At 42.4% G+C, this 19,283-nt stretch overlaps 1 protein-coding gene across 2 annotated transcripts in view; it reads right to left on the minus strand.

Annotated features, from left to right (window-relative positions):
- The window catches only part of LOC101077553 (WD repeat-containing protein 7), a 48,096-nt gene that overhangs the window by 22,440 nt on the left and 6,373 nt on the right, over positions 1-19,283 (minus strand). Inside the window, exons 13-22 of one of the 2 annotated variants that reach the window (XM_029837505.1) lie at positions 18,806-19,026; positions 18,441-18,636; positions 16,861-17,075; positions 13,582-13,815; positions 13,168-13,461; positions 12,254-12,450; positions 9,241-9,338; positions 6,436-6,573; positions 3,677-3,795; positions 3,227-3,350 (exon numbers count right to left, since the gene is read on the minus strand). In XM_029837505.1, the coding sequence (XP_029693365.1) occupies positions 3,227-3,350; positions 3,677-3,795; positions 6,436-6,573; positions 9,241-9,338; positions 12,254-12,450; positions 13,168-13,461; positions 13,582-13,815; positions 16,861-17,075; positions 18,441-18,636; positions 18,806-19,026 (1,836 nt within the window). The remainder of the gene's footprint in view (positions 1-3,226; positions 3,351-3,676; positions 3,796-6,435; positions 6,574-9,240; positions 9,339-12,253; positions 12,451-13,167; positions 13,462-13,581; positions 13,816-16,860; positions 17,076-18,440; positions 18,637-18,805; positions 19,027-19,283) is intronic. The other variant, XM_011604382.2, reaches the window with a different exon arrangement.

The raw sequence follows: 19,283 nt of genomic DNA on the forward strand, positions 1-19,283 counted from the left end.
GCTCAAGCTTGCTCAGTGGTGAAAGAATTTTCTGTTTCACACATGCACGCTATTTGACTCTTGGAAGTGTGTGTGTGTATGTGTATTTGTGAGAGTGATCAATACGAGATCATTTTAACACGCGTTTGACTTTTTAATGACTTTGTTTATGAAAACGTCACATTGAGTCCCCAACCTCACTTGTAATTACTCCTAGCCTAATTAGCACCAACAGCCACTAACGACAGCGTCCAGTGAACCAGTACAGTAAATGTAACTCTGAGATTCCACCAGTTAACATAGAACTGCAGAAGCCTCTTGGATTAGAGGGGAAATGTCTTTGAGAAAGTAAAGGAAGTCCAGTTGAAAACATTTATTGATAGTTTTAACTAAATAAAAGAAAATGCATCTGTCACAGCTGAAGCAATGGTGCCCTCTGGAGATTCGTACCAGGGACCATCATGCTGCGAGGTGACGTCCATAACCACTAGGCCACAAAAGGATGTTCCCAATGAATTTAGAATCCCAAATGCTGCATTTTAGTGGATTTGCTGTTTTTGGTATTTGTTGTTTTTGGTTTTGATTTGTTGTTTTTAGAGATCTCTGCACACAGTGAAGGGTATGAATGAGAGAAGGCATTTTAGACCAAAATTCTGAGGTAAAACTCACTTAGGGTTAGTCCAGATTATTTTCTCCCTCTGCGTACAAGTACAAGTCAAACACTCTTCACTCTGTTGAAGCCTTTTAAACACTAACATGAGAGGTAAAAGGACAAGGCCACTAATCTCAGCTTCATGCTGCCACACTGAGACTCCACTACTGACTCAGTGACATTTCCTCCTTAATAAAACAGATTAATACTAAAATCTTCCTTCAAACAACACTGGACAAAATACAAGCTGTAAAAATAATCTACTACAACCCAACATGGTGGAGTCTGTCATGGTAATGATATAATGCTTATTTTTACTGTTTCTTGTTTGATTACAGAAGCTGTAATTTCATGAAAATCATGAAATTAAAGCATTCAACTCCTCACAATGTATTGGAGCCTCGGGGATATTTTTCACCTTCAAAAGTACATTTACAGTTTTTTCTGTGATTGTAAAAAGTGCGTATATTTCTGTGTGTGTGTGTGTGTGTGTGTGTGTGCGTGTGTGTGTGAGAGAGAACACGAGGTGATTGATTAGAAAAGGTTAAACAATGTTTTACAAGATTGGATTTTGAGTTCCAAGTGGGTGAAAATCCACATTAAATCTCACAGACTTTCACAGTTTTCATGTACAGTGAAGCATCTTTTCTAGCTTTACTGTGAATTTGAAAAGAAGAGCAACAATTAAAGTTATATTAATACAAATAAGAAATGTTAAATAACCCGATTTTATCATTGAAATACATTTTCTTTAGCTGACTAAAGTTGGCTTTACAGTATATATGGACTTTATTTATAAAACTGACTACAAGGTGTGAAGTTTAGGAAGGTTTAGAAAGGGAGCCCTTTTTCCCCCTCAGAGCTGCCTTAATTCTTCATGACATCCTCTCAAGGGAGTGTTGGAAACATTCCTCAGACCCTCATGAGATGAGAGCATCAAGCAGTTGCTGCATGCCTGTCAGCTCTACATCTACGATGAGAATCTCCTGTTCCACCACATCCCAAAGGTGATCTACTGGACTGAGATCTGGTGACTGGAGGCCCCTGGAGTGCAGTCAACTCTTTGTCCTGGTCCAGATGATCTGAACTGTGAGACAGGGTGCATCATCCTGCTGGTCTCCTGCTGCTGTGGCCCATCTTCTCCAAGGTTCCACGTGTTGTTGTTCAACATATTTGAGTTACTGCTGTCTTTCTACCATCTGAACCAGTCTGCCCAGTCTCCTTTGATCTCTCACACCAACAAAGCGTTTTCAACCGCTGCTCCCCGATATTTCCTGTTTTTGGACCATTCATAAATCCCAGTTGATCAGCAGGTTCTGACATACTCTGACCAGTCTGTCTGGGACCAACAACCAAGTTGTCCAAGCCGTCTTGACCATGTCTACAAGCCTAAACGCATTGAGTTGCATCCATGTGATTGGCTGATTATTTGTGGTAACAAGAAATGAAACAGTTGAACCTAATTTAGTGAGTGTATGTTTCATTTTTTTTTTAAAAAGAAATCACAATAACCTGCATGTTTAACAGGGGTATGTAGACTTTAGATCCCTGTATTTAGTGTCTCATAATCAACAGGGACGACAGTAGCTTCAGGTTCAAAACAATTGAATCAAGAGATTTCAGCTCTCTGACTATCCCATGATATTTCAGGATCTCCGGGAGCAGCAGGAGTCATCTTACTTTCAGTTCTAGTCCAGCTCTTCAGCAAACACATCAAAATCAATGACCCTTTAACCTCACTCCATCTCTCCGTCTCTTTACCGCTCTAGACTTTCCCCAAATCCCCCTTGTCCCAAGAGGTCACTGGCCTATCTCTGTCTCTCTCACTCACTCACACACACACACACACAACCATGCCTGCAGTCGTGCTCTGGTAACACAACACTGACTGGGCCCCGTTTCCATGGTAACTGCTCCCCCGAGGACCCCCCCCAGTAGCCTCAGCAACCACAGGGCAACAGATATATAGATATATATGTGCGCACACAAAGACAAGCAGCAAGCATGTTTATTGTAAGGGAAGGCCAAGAAACCTGCCTTCCCATCAGTGCTACCAACTAAAGACAGAAAAAAGAGGAAGGTAAAGAAAGAGAAAAAGAACAGAACCAGGCAAGACAAACATCTCAGGGATCACGAGCTAGATTCAGCTGGTACAAATAGACTGTGCTGGAGCAGCAAAGCAGCCAAAGCCGTAGAAACCATTTTTCCAGGGTGTGATGAGCCTCTGATGAGGGACATGTGATTTTAATGATAATTCCAACAACCTGTTAAAACAGCTTTGGGCCACATATTTGGAAAGAACCAGGCTGCTCAGGTGGCATGAGGATGTAGCTGCACATCCACATCTCACCCACCCTGTTATTTACTCTGCTACACCCTTTCACCTACAGGCAACGTTACAGCCTGCTGAGGTTACCGTGAGTGTGATTTGACCCAACCAGTTGTGCTCTTTTAGCTGGTTTGTGTCTTCCAGGTCATTATGACACAAGTTCCTCTTCAGGGTAGGAGGGTCTGGAATTCTCGACAACAGCTATCATGTCAGTAAGGCCCCATTTGTGATTTCACTGCCAAGAACCACAGAAGCAAAACACTTACGGGAGCTGACTGTGTCCACATACTGAGGCAAGTAAGAAGCCCACATGTCAATGGTGTCTTTACGGCCCGAGACACCAATCCTCCTTAATTCTGCCAACAGGAGAGCTTGGGCTGCCTCTCGCACCTGAAAACACAAACAGCTTTTCTAAGACCAACCAGGGCTGCACACTGAGAACTGCTTCATTCAGACGAGCCTAAATGTTGATGGTGCACATCCAATATGCTTGCATTCCTTTGGACTGGGAACACAATATACTGTAGAGGGAGGACATATCATAAAACAGGAAAGGCTCATAAAGGGAGAGAGAGACAGAGACAGAGAGACAGAGACAGAGACAGAGAGACAGAGCCAGCCAGACCGACCCCAACTGATTATTGGAGTCCATGCAATTAACTTGCTGACTGCTTCCATAACAGAAAGCATAACAAATTAAAAAGACAAAATCTCACCTCCAGACACCTGTCCTGCCACCTCCTTGCTAACATCTCCAGCAGAGGAGGTCTGAATTTGTCCAGGCCAAGAAGGTCGGGGAGCATCACACAGTGCATGGCTGCCAACTGACTCCAACCTACACGCACACACACGCACACAGACACACACACAAAATCAGGTAAGAGCTTTAAATCCTCCACGTTTCTTCGACACAAACCTCACTGCTTCCACAATAAGCAGAACAAACATGCTGATGCAAGGAAAAGTCAAGCACAGCAAGAATGGCTTCTCCATCAGGAGGATTGTATCCAGAGATACAATAAAGACGTAAAGGCTAAAATGTAATCCAGAATAACACCATGACATGGACAGAAATGTAAAACAGATGAGAAGTATATTTTTCACTGTTGTGTCCTACCAAAATTTTATTTGGTCAAACTGAGCCGTGACTCTCACACACACACACAATCTCATATTAAAACAGTGATTTTTTTTAAATTCACATGTTGGATTAAGATGTTCGTTTTGTTGATTAAAGCTGTAATATAATGATGGAACTTTTGGTTTTTAATGTTTCCGTTTGGGATCAACAAGAGCAAGAGTGAGAAAAGTCATTCAAACATTTATATTAATGTCAAAAAAACATACTGAACCACTGAAAATGGTATACAGTTACCAGCTCCCAACGGTAGCCTCAAACTAAGCTCAGCCAAGGAGAAATGTTCACGTTTCAAAAACAACAGAAGTCTACAGTCATTTGCTCATAACATGAAGAAAAACCTCCATATATTGAATCAATATATGAAGATATGTGAGAACACAGGACATAAAACACTTTTGAGCAGCAAGGAAATTCCTTTTAAATTTCTTTGCTGAAGGCACCATGTAAACTTACCTTCAAGAAAACTGGTAATTTAATACTGAGATATTTAATAACAATTTGAAAAGGTCGGTCTGCAAACCTCTGGTTGCATCAGCTGGAAAAGTGTCTGCAGAGACTTTTTAAAAATGCATATATAATCCTCTAGAATTTCACCTGAAATAATACAAGATATTCATTAGTTGGCACATGGCTGGCTGTTCTAGCATGTTAAACATTTAAGCTCTCCTTCGATGTAAAGGACAACTGATGAACATCAATTTAGGAGATCCAATAAAAATGTTGCTACAGGGCTCCTATCACAACAGTGGCTGCTCCTATAATCATTACAGCACAAATAAAAAGGAAGGCAACTGTGTGAGGACTGCTGCAGCTGAGTACAGCCACACACTTCAGTCACACGACTCTCACAGAGGAATACAAAAGAAAAACGCGACACTGGCAGAAAAGTCAAAGGTACACATGATACAGTTGATGTTTAAAAATCACATAGGCAACATTAGCAGTTATCATCACAGGCTGATAAAAACAGCCGGAGGTTGCTGCTTTAATACATCTGAAGGTGGTGAATACAAATATAGCTGGGATTAGATCACTAATGGTGCTTAGATATGAAGTCTGATCTTCGATTTCAACATTACTGCCACTACTCCTGATTATAATGTCTTTGCAGGGTAGCGTATTTCGTAAAAGTCCAGCCACATCCTGGCATGTTTCTCTTTATTCCTACATAAACGTCATTTTGTTTGCATATCATTTTTCATGAATTTAATCATTACAAAGGCACCCATGTTTGCATGCTTGAAAACTACTTTTCAAAAGGAAAAGTAGTTTTAAAAGTGGAGGTTCCTTGTGTACAGAGACTGTGGAATACATCAACACATGAAGAATACTGCTAACGTTTGGAGGGATGGAGAAACGAATATATGTGTTGACATCGTTTACAGTCAAAAACGGTTTCAACATCAGTGAAAAAGACTCAAAACCAAGTGTATTTAGACAAAAAAGTTAGATATCACATTAAGAAACATGTAGATGCTGCAGTAAGAGCAGAGGGGCAGCTAAATATCAAGAAGGAAGAGGTTTAGATTTCAAACAGCACTGTGCCTTTCAAGCATGCAAACGGTGACTGTAGAGACACTGAAACATCAGGACAAATGGACATCTCCAAACAGACTGACAGACAGACAGGAAATACAGGAAGTACTCCACTAAACAAAAGAGGACAAAGACCAGCCTGGTGTAAGTTTGTGGTCAGTGCATTCTCAAATCATCAGATAAAGAAAAGCAATGTTAACTTCCATAAACTCAGCTTCATGGGTCTGACATCTATGCTGCCTGTATGTGCAGCACTTCGGCATTCTTTATTCCCTATTTTGTATCTCTGATGACAAAACTTTTAAATACTGAAACAGTTTTAATGTCAGAGAACTGAGCCAGATGTTCTTTCAGCAATAAACACTAAAAATACACATTTCATCAACGGCCTACTTTGAAAGTGGACTGACCACAGATGCGACAGACAGAGACAAAACAGGAAGTCAAAGCAAGAACTAACAGTGTAACACAGACTGGAGGTAGATGCCTGAGACTGGCTGGAAGGAGGCAGAAATGGGAGAGAAACACAGTGACCACACAAACATGACAAGAAAAAGAAGCTGATAGAGTGAAGAGAGGGAGCACAAGAGACGACAACTGAGACTTAAGGACAACAATATAAATAAGAGAAAAGGGAATTATTCAAAATGTGTTTACAGCTACAGATGAAAAGCAGAAAAGTAAACAACGACAACAGGAAGTGTGGAATGATCTAGGAAGGATCTGCTAAGACAAAGAGAAGTAGAAAGGTATGGTTGGGAGATCTGACCGAGTGGAACCCATCAGTTCAGTCTGTACCTTCGTTGACTGAGGGGACGTTAAGTGCAGGGCCAGGGCTGGGAGAGCCAGGGGCTCCCTGAGGGGGGGCCCCAGGGGCCCCTGGAGGCCCAGCAGCAGTAGTAACAGTACCAGTGTTGGCTGTGGCAGCTACAGCAGCTTGCAAAAGGAGGAGAAGGAAAGAAATAGTCGAGAGGAAAAGAACAGGTTAGATAGATATAAGAGTACAAACCAGCAAAAAGAGGAGACATTGAGTGAAGACGCAGACGGAGAAGAAATCAGATTCACAGGAAGACTAACATCGGAAACACAAACAGTCCCATTTAGAAAAACAGGTTAGCAAAACCAAAGAATGCAAAGTTATTGAACACGAACAGCAGACGTGTTGGCTTACGGTCACGCCAACTTACAAATCTGGTTAAAATGCTTGGAGACATCTGCCATCTACTGAATGATATTCAGATAGAGAAATATAGAAATAAAGCAAGCCAGCCAGCCCCCCCCCTCCCTCAACATCACTCCTTAGAGGAAGTCACATTTTCTGATGTACGGTAATAGATAATGAAGTTCATACAAAGAATGACTGGTGAGATTTGGTCTGTTGAACAGATAAAAGACTGAAGAATTCTTCCATAAACAACTGAAACAAAATACAAAACAATAAAAGATGATGATGAGTTGGGATGTTCCCAGCCGGCAACACCAGAAGTTCACTGTTAGTTGATGCTACGACTTTAGGGATCGGTTGTTAACTAATTATATAATTCACATCAGTACAATTATAAATATAAAATATAAAAAAAAGAATGCCTTCATACCTTACATGAGAAAATAACCAACAATGTGAGAGTATTATGTTGAAATCTTTAAAAAGTACAGAAGTGCATTCAGCAGCCTGGTTAGCTACACACCGCAAGCTAAGCAGCTGATGACAAATACTTAGGAAAGACATGACAAAGAAAAGTGGTGTGAGAATCAGAAGGAAGGAAGGAAGGCAGGAAGGAAGGAAGGGAGGAAGGAAGGAAGGCAGGAAGGAAGGAAGGAAGGAAGGAAAGAAGGATGGCAGGAAGGAAGGAGTGTGTGAAAACCTGGTGATCAGTGTGTGTCCTGTTCTTGGACCATCACTTAATTAGATCTGAATGTTGGCATTATTAATAAAATGTTGGATGATCGTGAGCAAGATAAACAGCAACAACATCTTGGGCTCTCTGTTCATATTGGAGCGGCCTCCCCATTTATTTAAATGTGAAAAGAGACGGTGACCGAGGTTAAGAGCGCTCCCCTTCACTGGGACACACACGCACGCACACACACACACACACATACACACACCAGGTTAGGGCTGGATTAGAGAGGTCATGGCTGAGCGTTCCCCCTCAATGGCTGTGAATAGGCATGTGGCGAGAATAAGTCCGCACGCTTGTCACGCTTTGCCCCCATTAAGGCGTGACAATGGCACTAACCCCCTCTCGCGTACCTCAAAAACTCCCAGGAGTGCCACCCATCACATATACACGTGTGCCTTGCTACACGTGTGTGTGCTGTTTGCTAGTTAGAGGTAGGAGTGTGGGAGTGTGTGTGTGTGTGTGTGTGTGTGAGACCAGGCAGATGGTGACGGCTGGTTAAATGTCCCCTACTGCCTGTCCAGAACAAAAGCAGGTTTTTCTGCACAGACAAAGGCTCCCAACTTACTACTTGTTCTCACCTTCCCAGCGTGAAATTCTTCCTGTTTTCTTTTACCTTCACATTTCTTTCTGTTGCAGATGTTCGACTCATCCAACTCTGTCTAACATGAAAACTTTTCTTTAGAGTTAAATCTTCCATTAGTGACATGTGCAACTTCCCTTCAGTACTTGTACGTGTGCAGCATCAAACATCCAAAGAGCTTTTATAGATACACATCATGGATGTGCTTATAACGCATTAGATAACTTACTCACTTATAATTACATCTTTAACACAGAAATATCATTATGCTGTACATCCACTAAAGTAATAAAATGATCTGTGGTGATTATGATGTGTTTTCGGTGATTTTATGAATTTTAAGATTTTGTACACAATATTTAAAGGATATAAAGGATGCAGTTTGCACTGTAAGCAGAGTTTCAGGGGCAAGAGAAGATCACAGTTTAAAATAATGTGACTATACCAACATGTAGCTGTGCTTTTTACTCGGCATTCACGCTGTGAACAGCTGCTGCTGCTGGTGAAGAGTAGAAATTAGCCTTGGTGGTTCTGGGGTCTTTAAAAGTTACTGGTACGACACAGAGCTATGTTCTACTCGGCACAGCAGAGGAGGCTCCATTATGGTCTGGGGTGCTTTTCGGTTCAGAGAAACAATGGACCTCAGTTCCAGACTGTGGATGTCCTTCCTGAAGCCATTTACACCACAGAGCAACAATCCCACCAGACTTGCTCGAATCAAGCTTGTGATCAACAAGAACATGGAGATACTTAGTACTGAGGCCTGTTTGGACAATTTTAGTTCTGATTTTAGGTTTTAGATGTTTAAGGTCTTCGGTGTTTAAGGTCTTCAGCATCTGATCAGCTGGTCAACAGAATTAAACAAATCACATTTGAAAGAGATGCTGTCGTCAAATAAGTCCAATGAAAAGTCAAAAACAGCAGTCTATCCCTTTAAAAACCTTCTGAATGGGTGAGACGGCAGCAGACTCCTCCTGTGATATATAAATATATACATTTTCCTCTGCTAATAGCTCTCTGTGGGTTTTATTGCTGGTGGGCTGCATTATCCAACACTCCCCCTCCCTCCGCAGGGCCCTGAGGGTGCGTGAAACGAATGCCCCCTCCTTTTGTAGTTACCTTGTTTGATCTGGGCCTGTAGCGCCGGGTTGGAAGGTTGAGGAGGGGTAGCTTGCATTCTGCGAGGACTCTCTGGGGTTCCTCCCGGTCTAGGAGGCCTGGAGCAGGGCCATAAAGATGGGACATGAAATATTAAAGGTGCGTGAAGGAGACTGGAAGAGAGGAAGGGCAGCAAACACATATGAACCTAACCTGAACTTAACCCACTTTAACCCAAACAGACATCAATGTGTGTTTACCTACATCCCATCCCAGAGAAGCACCATCACAAACCACATTGTTCACACCCTCATTCAGTGAAACAGATTAACCACTGAAACTGTCACACTTTCAACTCCTCATAACAGCAATCAATAACGGCAGCCAAATGACAAGTGAGTCAAAGATGATGTCAAAGTAGTCAGAGATTAAACAACTTTAAACAAGCCACCATTTCAGCCTCCAATGGTGTCCAAATGCAATATAAAAGCCTAAATATTAACATTTAGGAAATAAATGAATACGACATATTCAACAAAAAGCCGACAATATTGTCAAGTTTTATATATACTATTAATCTCACTCGACACAAATGCTGCTGTCCTGGAGAGAACATTCAGTAAGAACACGTGCACCTGCAGTCCCCCTGTACCCCCCCAACCTACACAGTTTCTTTCACTGCCTTTCATTCTCAGTCACACACACACACACACAGACTTTTGTTGTACATACAAAAGCACACATACTGTCAGTAAAAAAAAAAGTGTATCAAACAAATTTAAGTCAAATCTGATTTAAAAATTCTCCCATTTGTGTTCCCAACATCAAATTCTTGTGTTACATTTAACTTATCCAAGTTGATTAACATTTACAGTGATTTCCCTGATCTCTACCTATTCTCTCCTCTACCTGTCCTCCCCCCTTATCCTCTCTCTACCCAGCTGGCCATCAGCAGGAGGGTCCCCCTACACGAGTCTGGTCCTGCTCAAGGTTTCTTCCTGTTAAAGGGGAGTTTTTTCTGACACTGTTGCTTGTTGGGGGTCAGGCCCTGGGATTCTGGAAAGTGCCTAGAGAAAAATGTGATTGCAACAGATACTGTATAACTAAAGATTGATTTGATTTGAAAATAATTCCACTTTAACCTTTGTCCTACAACATGAACAGAAACTGGGCCCTTAAGTTAAGCACTAAGTACAAATTTCTGGGAAAAGCTAAACCAGCCAAAACCAGGATTATCTGGGCGGCCACTCACTTCCAGGTGCACAAATGGATGTCTTTGTCCCCGTGGCTGCAGTGCTACCGGGAGGTAAACATGATGGAAACACATATGCTGTCAGATCAGTTGAAATAACTGCAGACACATGGATAATTTTAGATAATTGTAGCTTTACTTAAAAATGTGCCTCAACACTTTCTGTGTTGAGGCACATTTCTCTGGAGTTCCAGCAGCTTGATGCTGGTTTTCTTACTTGGACACAATTCTTCCAGGAGTCAAATGTTGTGGTTTTTGTTATTTTAACAGTTTCTGATGTCAAGAAATTGTCCCAAAGACACGCTCATGTTTTCAGCCAGAGATGCTCAAAGATCTTCTGTTGTGGGTGTTGGAAGAGTTGAGAAAAACTTCCTCACTCTGTCCTGTCGTCATAAATGTAAGATGGGAAACACGAAAAAGCCAAAACATGTTCAAACATTCACAGGTTCTGGTTTGGAGTTCCAATTTGTAGACGGCTCCAGAGGAGATTCTTGTTGGACTTTTATGAAGAAGTCTCTAACTGCACAATCAACTTTTGAAAGCGTGTGTTCCAGGCCTCTGGACATGGAAGAGAAACTCTGTCCACAATTAATGTCAAGCTCTCAGAACTGTGTCATCATTTCCTGACTAATGAGGGAATCTGCAGTGATGGTGATACGAAGCAAAATAAATTAAAAAAAACAGGACACCTAGGTGTCATCAGCTCATTTGAACTGGGTCACCCACAGAATCAGGGAGGCTTGTAAAAGACATCATGTCCACGGGTCAGAAATGACTTCAGAAAGACCTCTTTTTAAATCAGATAAAAGCAAATGTTGACCAATTGTGCCACAGAGCCCCAAAGTTAAATTCTTGGACAGGTATTTCTCATTATATGGTCTTCCTCTTCAACAATAGTATATTTATAGCCCATTCTAAGAATTCTGGAGTGGAATTTCAGCAGATTCAAGTTTCAAGAGAACTTTATTGATCCCTTTAGGGGGTGTCCACCAGGGAAATGAGCAAATTAGCAGATACGTAAATGATAAAACTGTATTCACCCTGTCATCATTTGAGCATAATCTTGGCATTTCTTTAAAACTACACTTTAAACTGATCTAAAATGTACATTCAGAGCAGCTAAAGGAGGACCCAACCAGGCCCGCTGCAGCCTGGCTAGATAGACTAATTATATGTGAAATCAAATGAAATCGGAATAATGAAAACAAAGGCAGCGAACGTTAGAAGAGAACCAGCTCAGTATTTTACACCCACCAACCCCATCCCCTCCTCTCCCCCCACTCCCCTGCAGGCCTTTTCAGTACAGGGTTGATGAAATGTTATGTTAGTGTTACAGAAGCAGGACCTCGACCTTCGTGTTAAATCTTTCACAGCAAAATGAGAGCTCAGACAGAATAAACAAGCAGCCCACCGCCACACACACACACACACACACACACACACACACACACACACACACACACACACACACACACACACACACACACACACACACACAGGAAGCAAGCAGGAATTCTTTAAAATGTGAGGAGTGCGCTATATCTCTGAATTCCATTGTCACATTTTTATGATGGTGGGTCAGTGCTGCTTTCTCCTACCTACAGAATAAATTTTCTCTACATTGTTTTAGATTTTCTTGGGACCATCTAAGACTTCTATTATTTGATCCGTTTAACAAAAATCAGGATCAAGACCAATGATCTGTTTGTGTTTAGGACTGGATCCATCTGTGGGGGGGTTTAAAAAAGAGCAGTCTGTAAGCATCAGGTGTGTGTTTGTTACCTGGCCGGTGCTTTCTTCATGTGCTCTCCAACAAAGGTGGCATTGGTCATGCCCATCAGCGTGTTGGCCAGTGATATCACCGACAGGAGGTGCTGCGTGGTGACGGCCCTGGAAACACCATATGTCCCCTTTCCCACAATGTCGCTCAGAGTCAGTTTCAGACCAGTAGCCAGAGACAACTGCCGCAGCAAAGACTCCTAGGAACACGTACACAGGCTTTAGAGATAACAAAATATGCTGTGGAGGAATTACAAACAAACAAATAATTTAAAAAACAGCTTTTTCCTCAGTTGATTTTTAATTACAGTGATCCCTCGCTATATCGCGTTTCATCTTTCACGGCTTCGCTGCTTCACGGATTTTTTTTGCGAGTCGTTCATTGCAGTTCTCAAATATAATCGAAGGTGGCATATCCGTTTATAAAAATCTTCTTGCTCAGAAAAAGAAAGAGCGCCAACAACTACCCATAACAATGTTCTTCTCTCGGAGAAAGACTCCTGCGCCTTCAGTAGAAACAGACGCTCCAGCGGAGCGGAGTCAGGACGCAGAGGCACAGCTGGGACTGGGAAATACGCGAGTGACAATGTTTCCAACCTTGTATTACTAGATTAAAATTATTGTTTTAAACAAATTTTGGGCTTTAAAACAGGTTTTGATTTTTGGTTTCATTCTATAGTTCAGTATTGCATTGTAAAATAATAAAAAAAAAAAAAGCTGACTACTTCACAGATTTCACTTTTCGCGTGTTATTTTTGGAACGCAACTCCAGCGATAAACGAGGGATCACTGTATACACCATACCTTTTTGCTCAGTGAAGTAAAATACTGAACAGTTTAGTTGTAGTTTCCAACTGACGCGACACCGGCGCGACACATCCTGCTCATTAAACAAACTGACAGAAGACAACCGTTACCTTAAAGGTGGGCAGCATAAGGGACATGTGACCCCCTCTGGAGATCAGGCCAAAGGAGATGGGACAGTGTGGCCTGAGCATGCCCAACCGCTCCAGGCAGATGTTGTCCAGCTGTTCATTCAGGCCCCAGGCATGCAGGCAGGACATGAAGAGCTTGGCTGTGTCCATTGTCAAGTTATACTCCAGTAAACTCAAAGACTTGGACTTCTCCTCACGCCTTCTCATCTCCTCTTCCTCCTCCTCGTCTTCATCCAACAAGTGCTCCTTGATGGTCTCTTTCATCGTCTCCTTCACCTGGGTGCAAGTTTAAAATAAAACAAAGTCAGATGGACCCACGCAAGTCCAATTTTAGAACTCTGATCTTTGAGGATGAGAAGGCGCATTTATTGTGTTGTCTCTTCGATGATTACTGACCTGTTTGAAGATCTTGTTGGCCAGAAAAGAACCGCCCTTGTCAGCGCCGGCCTGGCTCTTCTGCAGTGTCTCTGGGGACACCAATGTGGGGTTTGGTCTCTGGGCTTCCTCCGTTAGCAGCTGGATGATCACCGCTTCCACATCAAAGAACAACACATGCATGTCAGGATCTGTCAGGTTTGTCTTCATTGCCTGGACCACCAGGGCATTATGGGAGTATTTTGGCAGGTTGCCCTGGAAGAGAGAAAATTGCTTGAGTGCATCTTGTCCCAAATATTCCAAAGAAAACTGCTCCTGTTGCCTCCAGCAGACATTTTTATACTTTTACCTGACAGACAGCTCAGTTTTGAACCCAATATAAAACTTCACAGTTTAGAGAAATATAAGACATTTGATGATATATGTCAACTTGAAGAAAGTCTAAGTGAAAGTAGTGTTTTTCAGAGATATAACAGCACAGACATGAAAAGAATCATGTTCGTTTCATTTTCCAACCCTCTCACAGGGAAAGCTGCTGGACATGGAGGCCTGAGGCAGGTTGCTGTATAGCTGGTGCATCTTTATAATGATTCCATAGTTAGGAATGAACAGATCTTTAACAAAATCAGTTAAGAGGCAGGAAAAGAAGCCAAGGTAAAAAGCTAAATGGGCAGGTCTTCTTGGCAGAGGTTTATACCTACATGCTTACAACGGCTCTGAAGAGCACGACACATAAAAAATTTCATTATCATCTCGAATCTTCTACAATTCCCCTCATAACAAGTCATTAAAATTATCCAGCAGTTGACGGCATCCTATTTTAATGTTGTTATGTTTGGAAATGACAAAAAAGAAAAAAATCCGTGTACGTTTCTTGCTAATAGTGACACAGAGCTCGTGGGACTGAAACGAGCCTCTATGTCCGAAAGAGAGATAACACAACAATTTGCTACAATACGCTGACAAATTACAACTGCTCACAGCATCACAACGGTGTGTGTGTGTGTTTTTCTTCAAGATTTTGGATTTCTGTGGAAAGGCGTCATTCACGTCTGAAAATCTATGAGCCTGAGTGGATTAATACTGCCACCTAAAGGTCGACTGCCATATTACAAACGTACACACCATATCCTCGTATAAACATGTAAATGTGTGTAGAAAATGTATGTAAATGTATTTACATGTATACAACATACACAAATGCAAATATGGTATATACATATAGAAATATATGCAGACAAATATATAGTACACACATTTTATTTTTTGTATCTTTTGAGCTACACACACACACACTCTGTTCTATAGCTCCTGGGCAGCAGCGCTAAGGTCATTGTGCTGCAGGGTCCTTATGGCAAGCAACACAGGAGGCCCCCCAACCCTCTCACACACTCACACAATTACCAGCAAACTCGACAAGCTGCTGCACTAGAACACTGATACTGACTTTTAAATCTTAAACGATTTTAACACACATTTCCACAAGTTTTAGATCCACCATAAGTCAACCTTCCACCAATCTGACCTTCTAAGAATGCATGTTTGTGTCATGATGTATACCACAGTACACAACATGCTGATGGGTATTATGTTTGCGACATAAAACCAGTGCAATCATCCAGGTAAAGGACACACCAGCTGCCCAACGAGGCTGAAGCAGCTCAGTCTCCTCAGATAGAGGAGCTGTGCGGTTCCTGACCAATATCAATAATTTTCCATTCATTTATACTCTTTGGAGGTTGATTGAATATAAATATGCTCAACTTTGAATTTAGGATTTACACCAAAAACAGAGATAGATTAAACTAATCTTACTTGTTTATAGAGAATAATTACTTCACATTTATTTCTCATCTTCTCTGTATAACACAACTGATGACTGATCAGAAGGTGGAAAACACCTGCTAAAGGGCAAACTCAGTCAGTGTGTCCACACACACACACACACACACACACCCAGAAGAAGGAAGGATTGTTACAGGCTGGGTGCAACAATGAGCTTGATAGTCTGACATTTCACAGTCATTATGTGCCATTACACACGTCAGGGGAGCAGACACACTCTCACTTACACGCACACACACCAGTGATGATGATGATGATGATGGTGGTGGTGGTGGTGATGGCTGCTTTTGCTTCTGATAATTTAAGTGGATGGATGGGAGACCTGCCACGGAGGGGAGAACTCACAACCACAGCAATGCGTTTTGATGGAACAGGTAGAAACAACTGGAGGTTATTGGCCTTTACAGAAAACAACCAGCTCTGATAGTGGGAAACCTCTGGAGACACCAAAAATAAACCCAACACACTGGCGGAGGAAAAGAATCTGCTAAAAAAAGGAAAGAAAACAAGAGACAGGCGGAAGAGAAGATGGAATACAGAGGAAAATGCAGCCGAGTCAAACTGTAGACCTGAGTCTGTGTCACAGCAGCAATAAGACTCATGGTACAACCGTGCTACAACTCAATACAACAGGCTTTTACCATCACGGCGACAGGATTCTGGCTAAACATCGTTGGGAATATTCAAGTTTACTGGCGACTCCTGTCCAGACTCTTTAGGAATGTTCTGAATTACCTTTAGAGCAGGCATGTCCAACTCAGTCCTCGAGGGCCACGATCCTGCACGGTTTTCCAACCCACTGAATGCATTTTCAGCCTGATGGGACAGAAAACCCGGCAGGATCGTGGCCCTCGAGGACTGAGTTTGACACATGTGCTTTAGAGGAATACAAATCCATGAAAACAACCGTGTGTCAAAATTCAGTTCTTGTTTAAACAACTACAGCACAGATCTGATAGGCTCAGAGAACGAAACATTTTTCAATCTATTGTGACATTTAGGATAGTTCATCATTCCCTGGGAGACTTTATTGTCCATCGTCTCCCTCAGACACACACACACACGCACACACATACTTAGTGTTGACCTTTGTTTTGTCTCCAGCAGAGTCTGACTCCAGTCAATTAACACTGGCTTTGGGAGACTCTTCAACACAGATGACCACTAGGTTTCTTTATTTGTGTGTGCGCACGCATGTGTGTATTAGTTTAACAAAGAGAGAGAAAATAGAAACATGGCCAAAAGAGAGATCGGACTAACATACAGGATAATAGCGCCCTCTGCAGCTCGACTTCATGAATGCAGCCTCGAGATTAATGAATTAACCCAGTAAAAAATGGCAGACGCACATTTGCACATACATTGAAGCTATATCATGTGTCTTCCTGGTTTAGATTTATGTTGTACTGTTGGCCTTTTTGTGCTTCATTTTGTGTCTCATGTGACAGTGTGTACCTTGTCAGCGTTGTCTGCAGCCAGCAGGTTGGTGGCCAGGGTCTGCAGCTTGTGCTGGGCCATGTTCTTCAGCGCCGCCAGGCTCCGGCGGGTCATCGCCTGTTTCAGGTTCACAGCCGAGTGGCTGAGGGCATCCACGGTGGCCGGGGCCAGCTCATCACAGGCATTCAAGATCTCCACTGCAGTTATTCCCATCACGCAACGATCCAGCGCACCTGAACACACAAAGAAATGAGCTTTTGATGGAGACAACTCAGAGCCAAATAAATAAATAGAAGGGACGTTTACCTGCAGTAAGACCAACTAATGTGTTTCCTAATAAATATTGCTGACAAGAACAAAGAACTCTTCACTACATCATCAAAAGAAATTCTAGCTGCCCTTAAAGCTGTTGGAGAAAAGCTGCAATCTTTTGAAGGATCTTTAAAATTCTGAACCCATATTAAAAAGTGATCTCAATCTGGAGGTTTGAGCTCAGCCTCGGCTCTGGTTCCATCACTTCTTGTCCTTATACTCTGCCTCTCCGGTTCCATCAGACCAGCTCTACATCACTGTCTCCATTCTCCGTATGATCTATTCTCAGTACGATCACCAATTGCCTCTTGAATACAGTTCACATCACAGATGGCCTCCATCTCTGATGCCAACTATTCTCTGACTTTACACACCAAGAAAAGAGGTTTAGAAAGAGATCATTAGCAGCAGACAGAGATGACTCATAATGGCTTAGCTATTGCTTAAGTGCTTCCATTGTATGTGTGTGTGTGTGTGTGTGTGTGTGGGTGGGTGTGTGTGTCAGGGGGCCTGTGAGCCATTGCCTTAATACATGTCCATCGCCTGAGTACTCACGTTCCTTAATTTCACACTTAGCTACCCTGCACTTGTACACAAGAGCTATCACACACACAAAGGCTGCACTGCTGCGTTGGTGGAGCGTTCCATGCCTTTGACAACACCCCTGAAATTACACCTGACACCAAATGCATACTGATTTTTGGATTCAATAAGATATGATGACATAAACCTGACCCCGTCAACATCACGAGTGAGTGAGTGACACAACACAACACAATAACTCGGGTTGGGCTGAGACATAATGCTTGTGAGTCTGGCAACATTGGGCCAGGCTCCTGCGAATTGGAGCGTGCCGGGTCATTGAGAATCAGCTTAGAAACTCTTTAAAGGGGTGATTGTGGGCTTTGACAGTCACAAGAACCTGCAGAAAATAGAAATTCTCTTGTCCCACTGTAATTCTTCGCTGTGTTATCCCCCCAGATGTTTTTATTTTTAAAATCTGAAGCATGATGGACAGCACAACGCAGCCGGCATTAGTGCTGGTAACAGTAGCAATGCTTTTATAATGATGATTCCAGTTTTATGATTCCTCAGATCCACCCCCCATCTCCCATATGTGTCCCAGGGGCTTTCAATTATTTTCACATATACATATTTTTATATACTAAAAGTATTTTAGATTTTTATATGCTCAGCAGGAAAAAGATCAATAACTGAATAAAACCATATCTATCATATTGGTTCTACGGCCAAAGGATGAGGATTTACCCACGGCGTCTAATCACCTGTGTCCATTTGCCAGACATACACGGAGCCATCCGAACATCCAACCACAAGGTAGTCATCTGCTGGGCGCCATTTGACGACGTGGATGGGGAAGAGGTGTCGCGACGCCAGCATGATGCACTTCCTTTCCCTGAGGCTGAGCAGGCCGACAGAGTGGTCACTGGCAACGGAGCAGACGCAGTGCTGCACTCGTGTCTGCAGAGCAAACACAACAGGAAGTGGGTTTGGAGCTCCTGATGATGCTGAATCCACATAAGTGCATCTGAATTTTTCAAGGCTGCTGTTGCTGCTTTCTGATTGTAACAATATTAATCAACAAATCAAAGCAGCAGCAGCAGAAGGTGACCACAAGTAAATGTCGTACGCTGCAGTTTTCAGGCGGGACAATAAGTTGGGTGATCTCTCCTCCATGGACACAGAAAATGTGCTTCATCTCTCCAGTGAAAATGTCCCAGACAATGACGGAGAAGTCGACGCCTCCGGACACCAGAGAGCGCTGGTCGTAGCGCGGGGAGATCTGATAGGGGTACAAGACACACGTCACCTTGTTCCGGTGACCCCGCAGGGTCCGATGGGGTGGCCAACCTGGAAGAAAAACAGGTAAATAGCTCAGAGCAGATGAATGGGGTTAACTCTAACCTTATGAGTTAGCTAACTGGTGTGGTGAAAAAGATTCAACAGAAATAGTCAAATACAGCTGAATATTAAAGCTTTTGATGGAAACAATTCAAACCCATGTTTCTAATTAATAGCTCAGCAATAAATTACAAATACCGGTCATTCATATTTGAAATAAGACGAAAAAGCTACAGTTCTTACAGATGTACCAATAAGACCAAAGA

Source organism: Takifugu rubripes, chromosome 6 (assembly GCF_901000725.2).
Source record: "Takifugu rubripes chromosome 6, fTakRub1.2, whole genome shotgun sequence".
Lineage (NCBI taxonomy): Eukaryota > Metazoa > Chordata > Actinopteri > Tetraodontiformes > Tetraodontidae > Takifugu > Takifugu rubripes.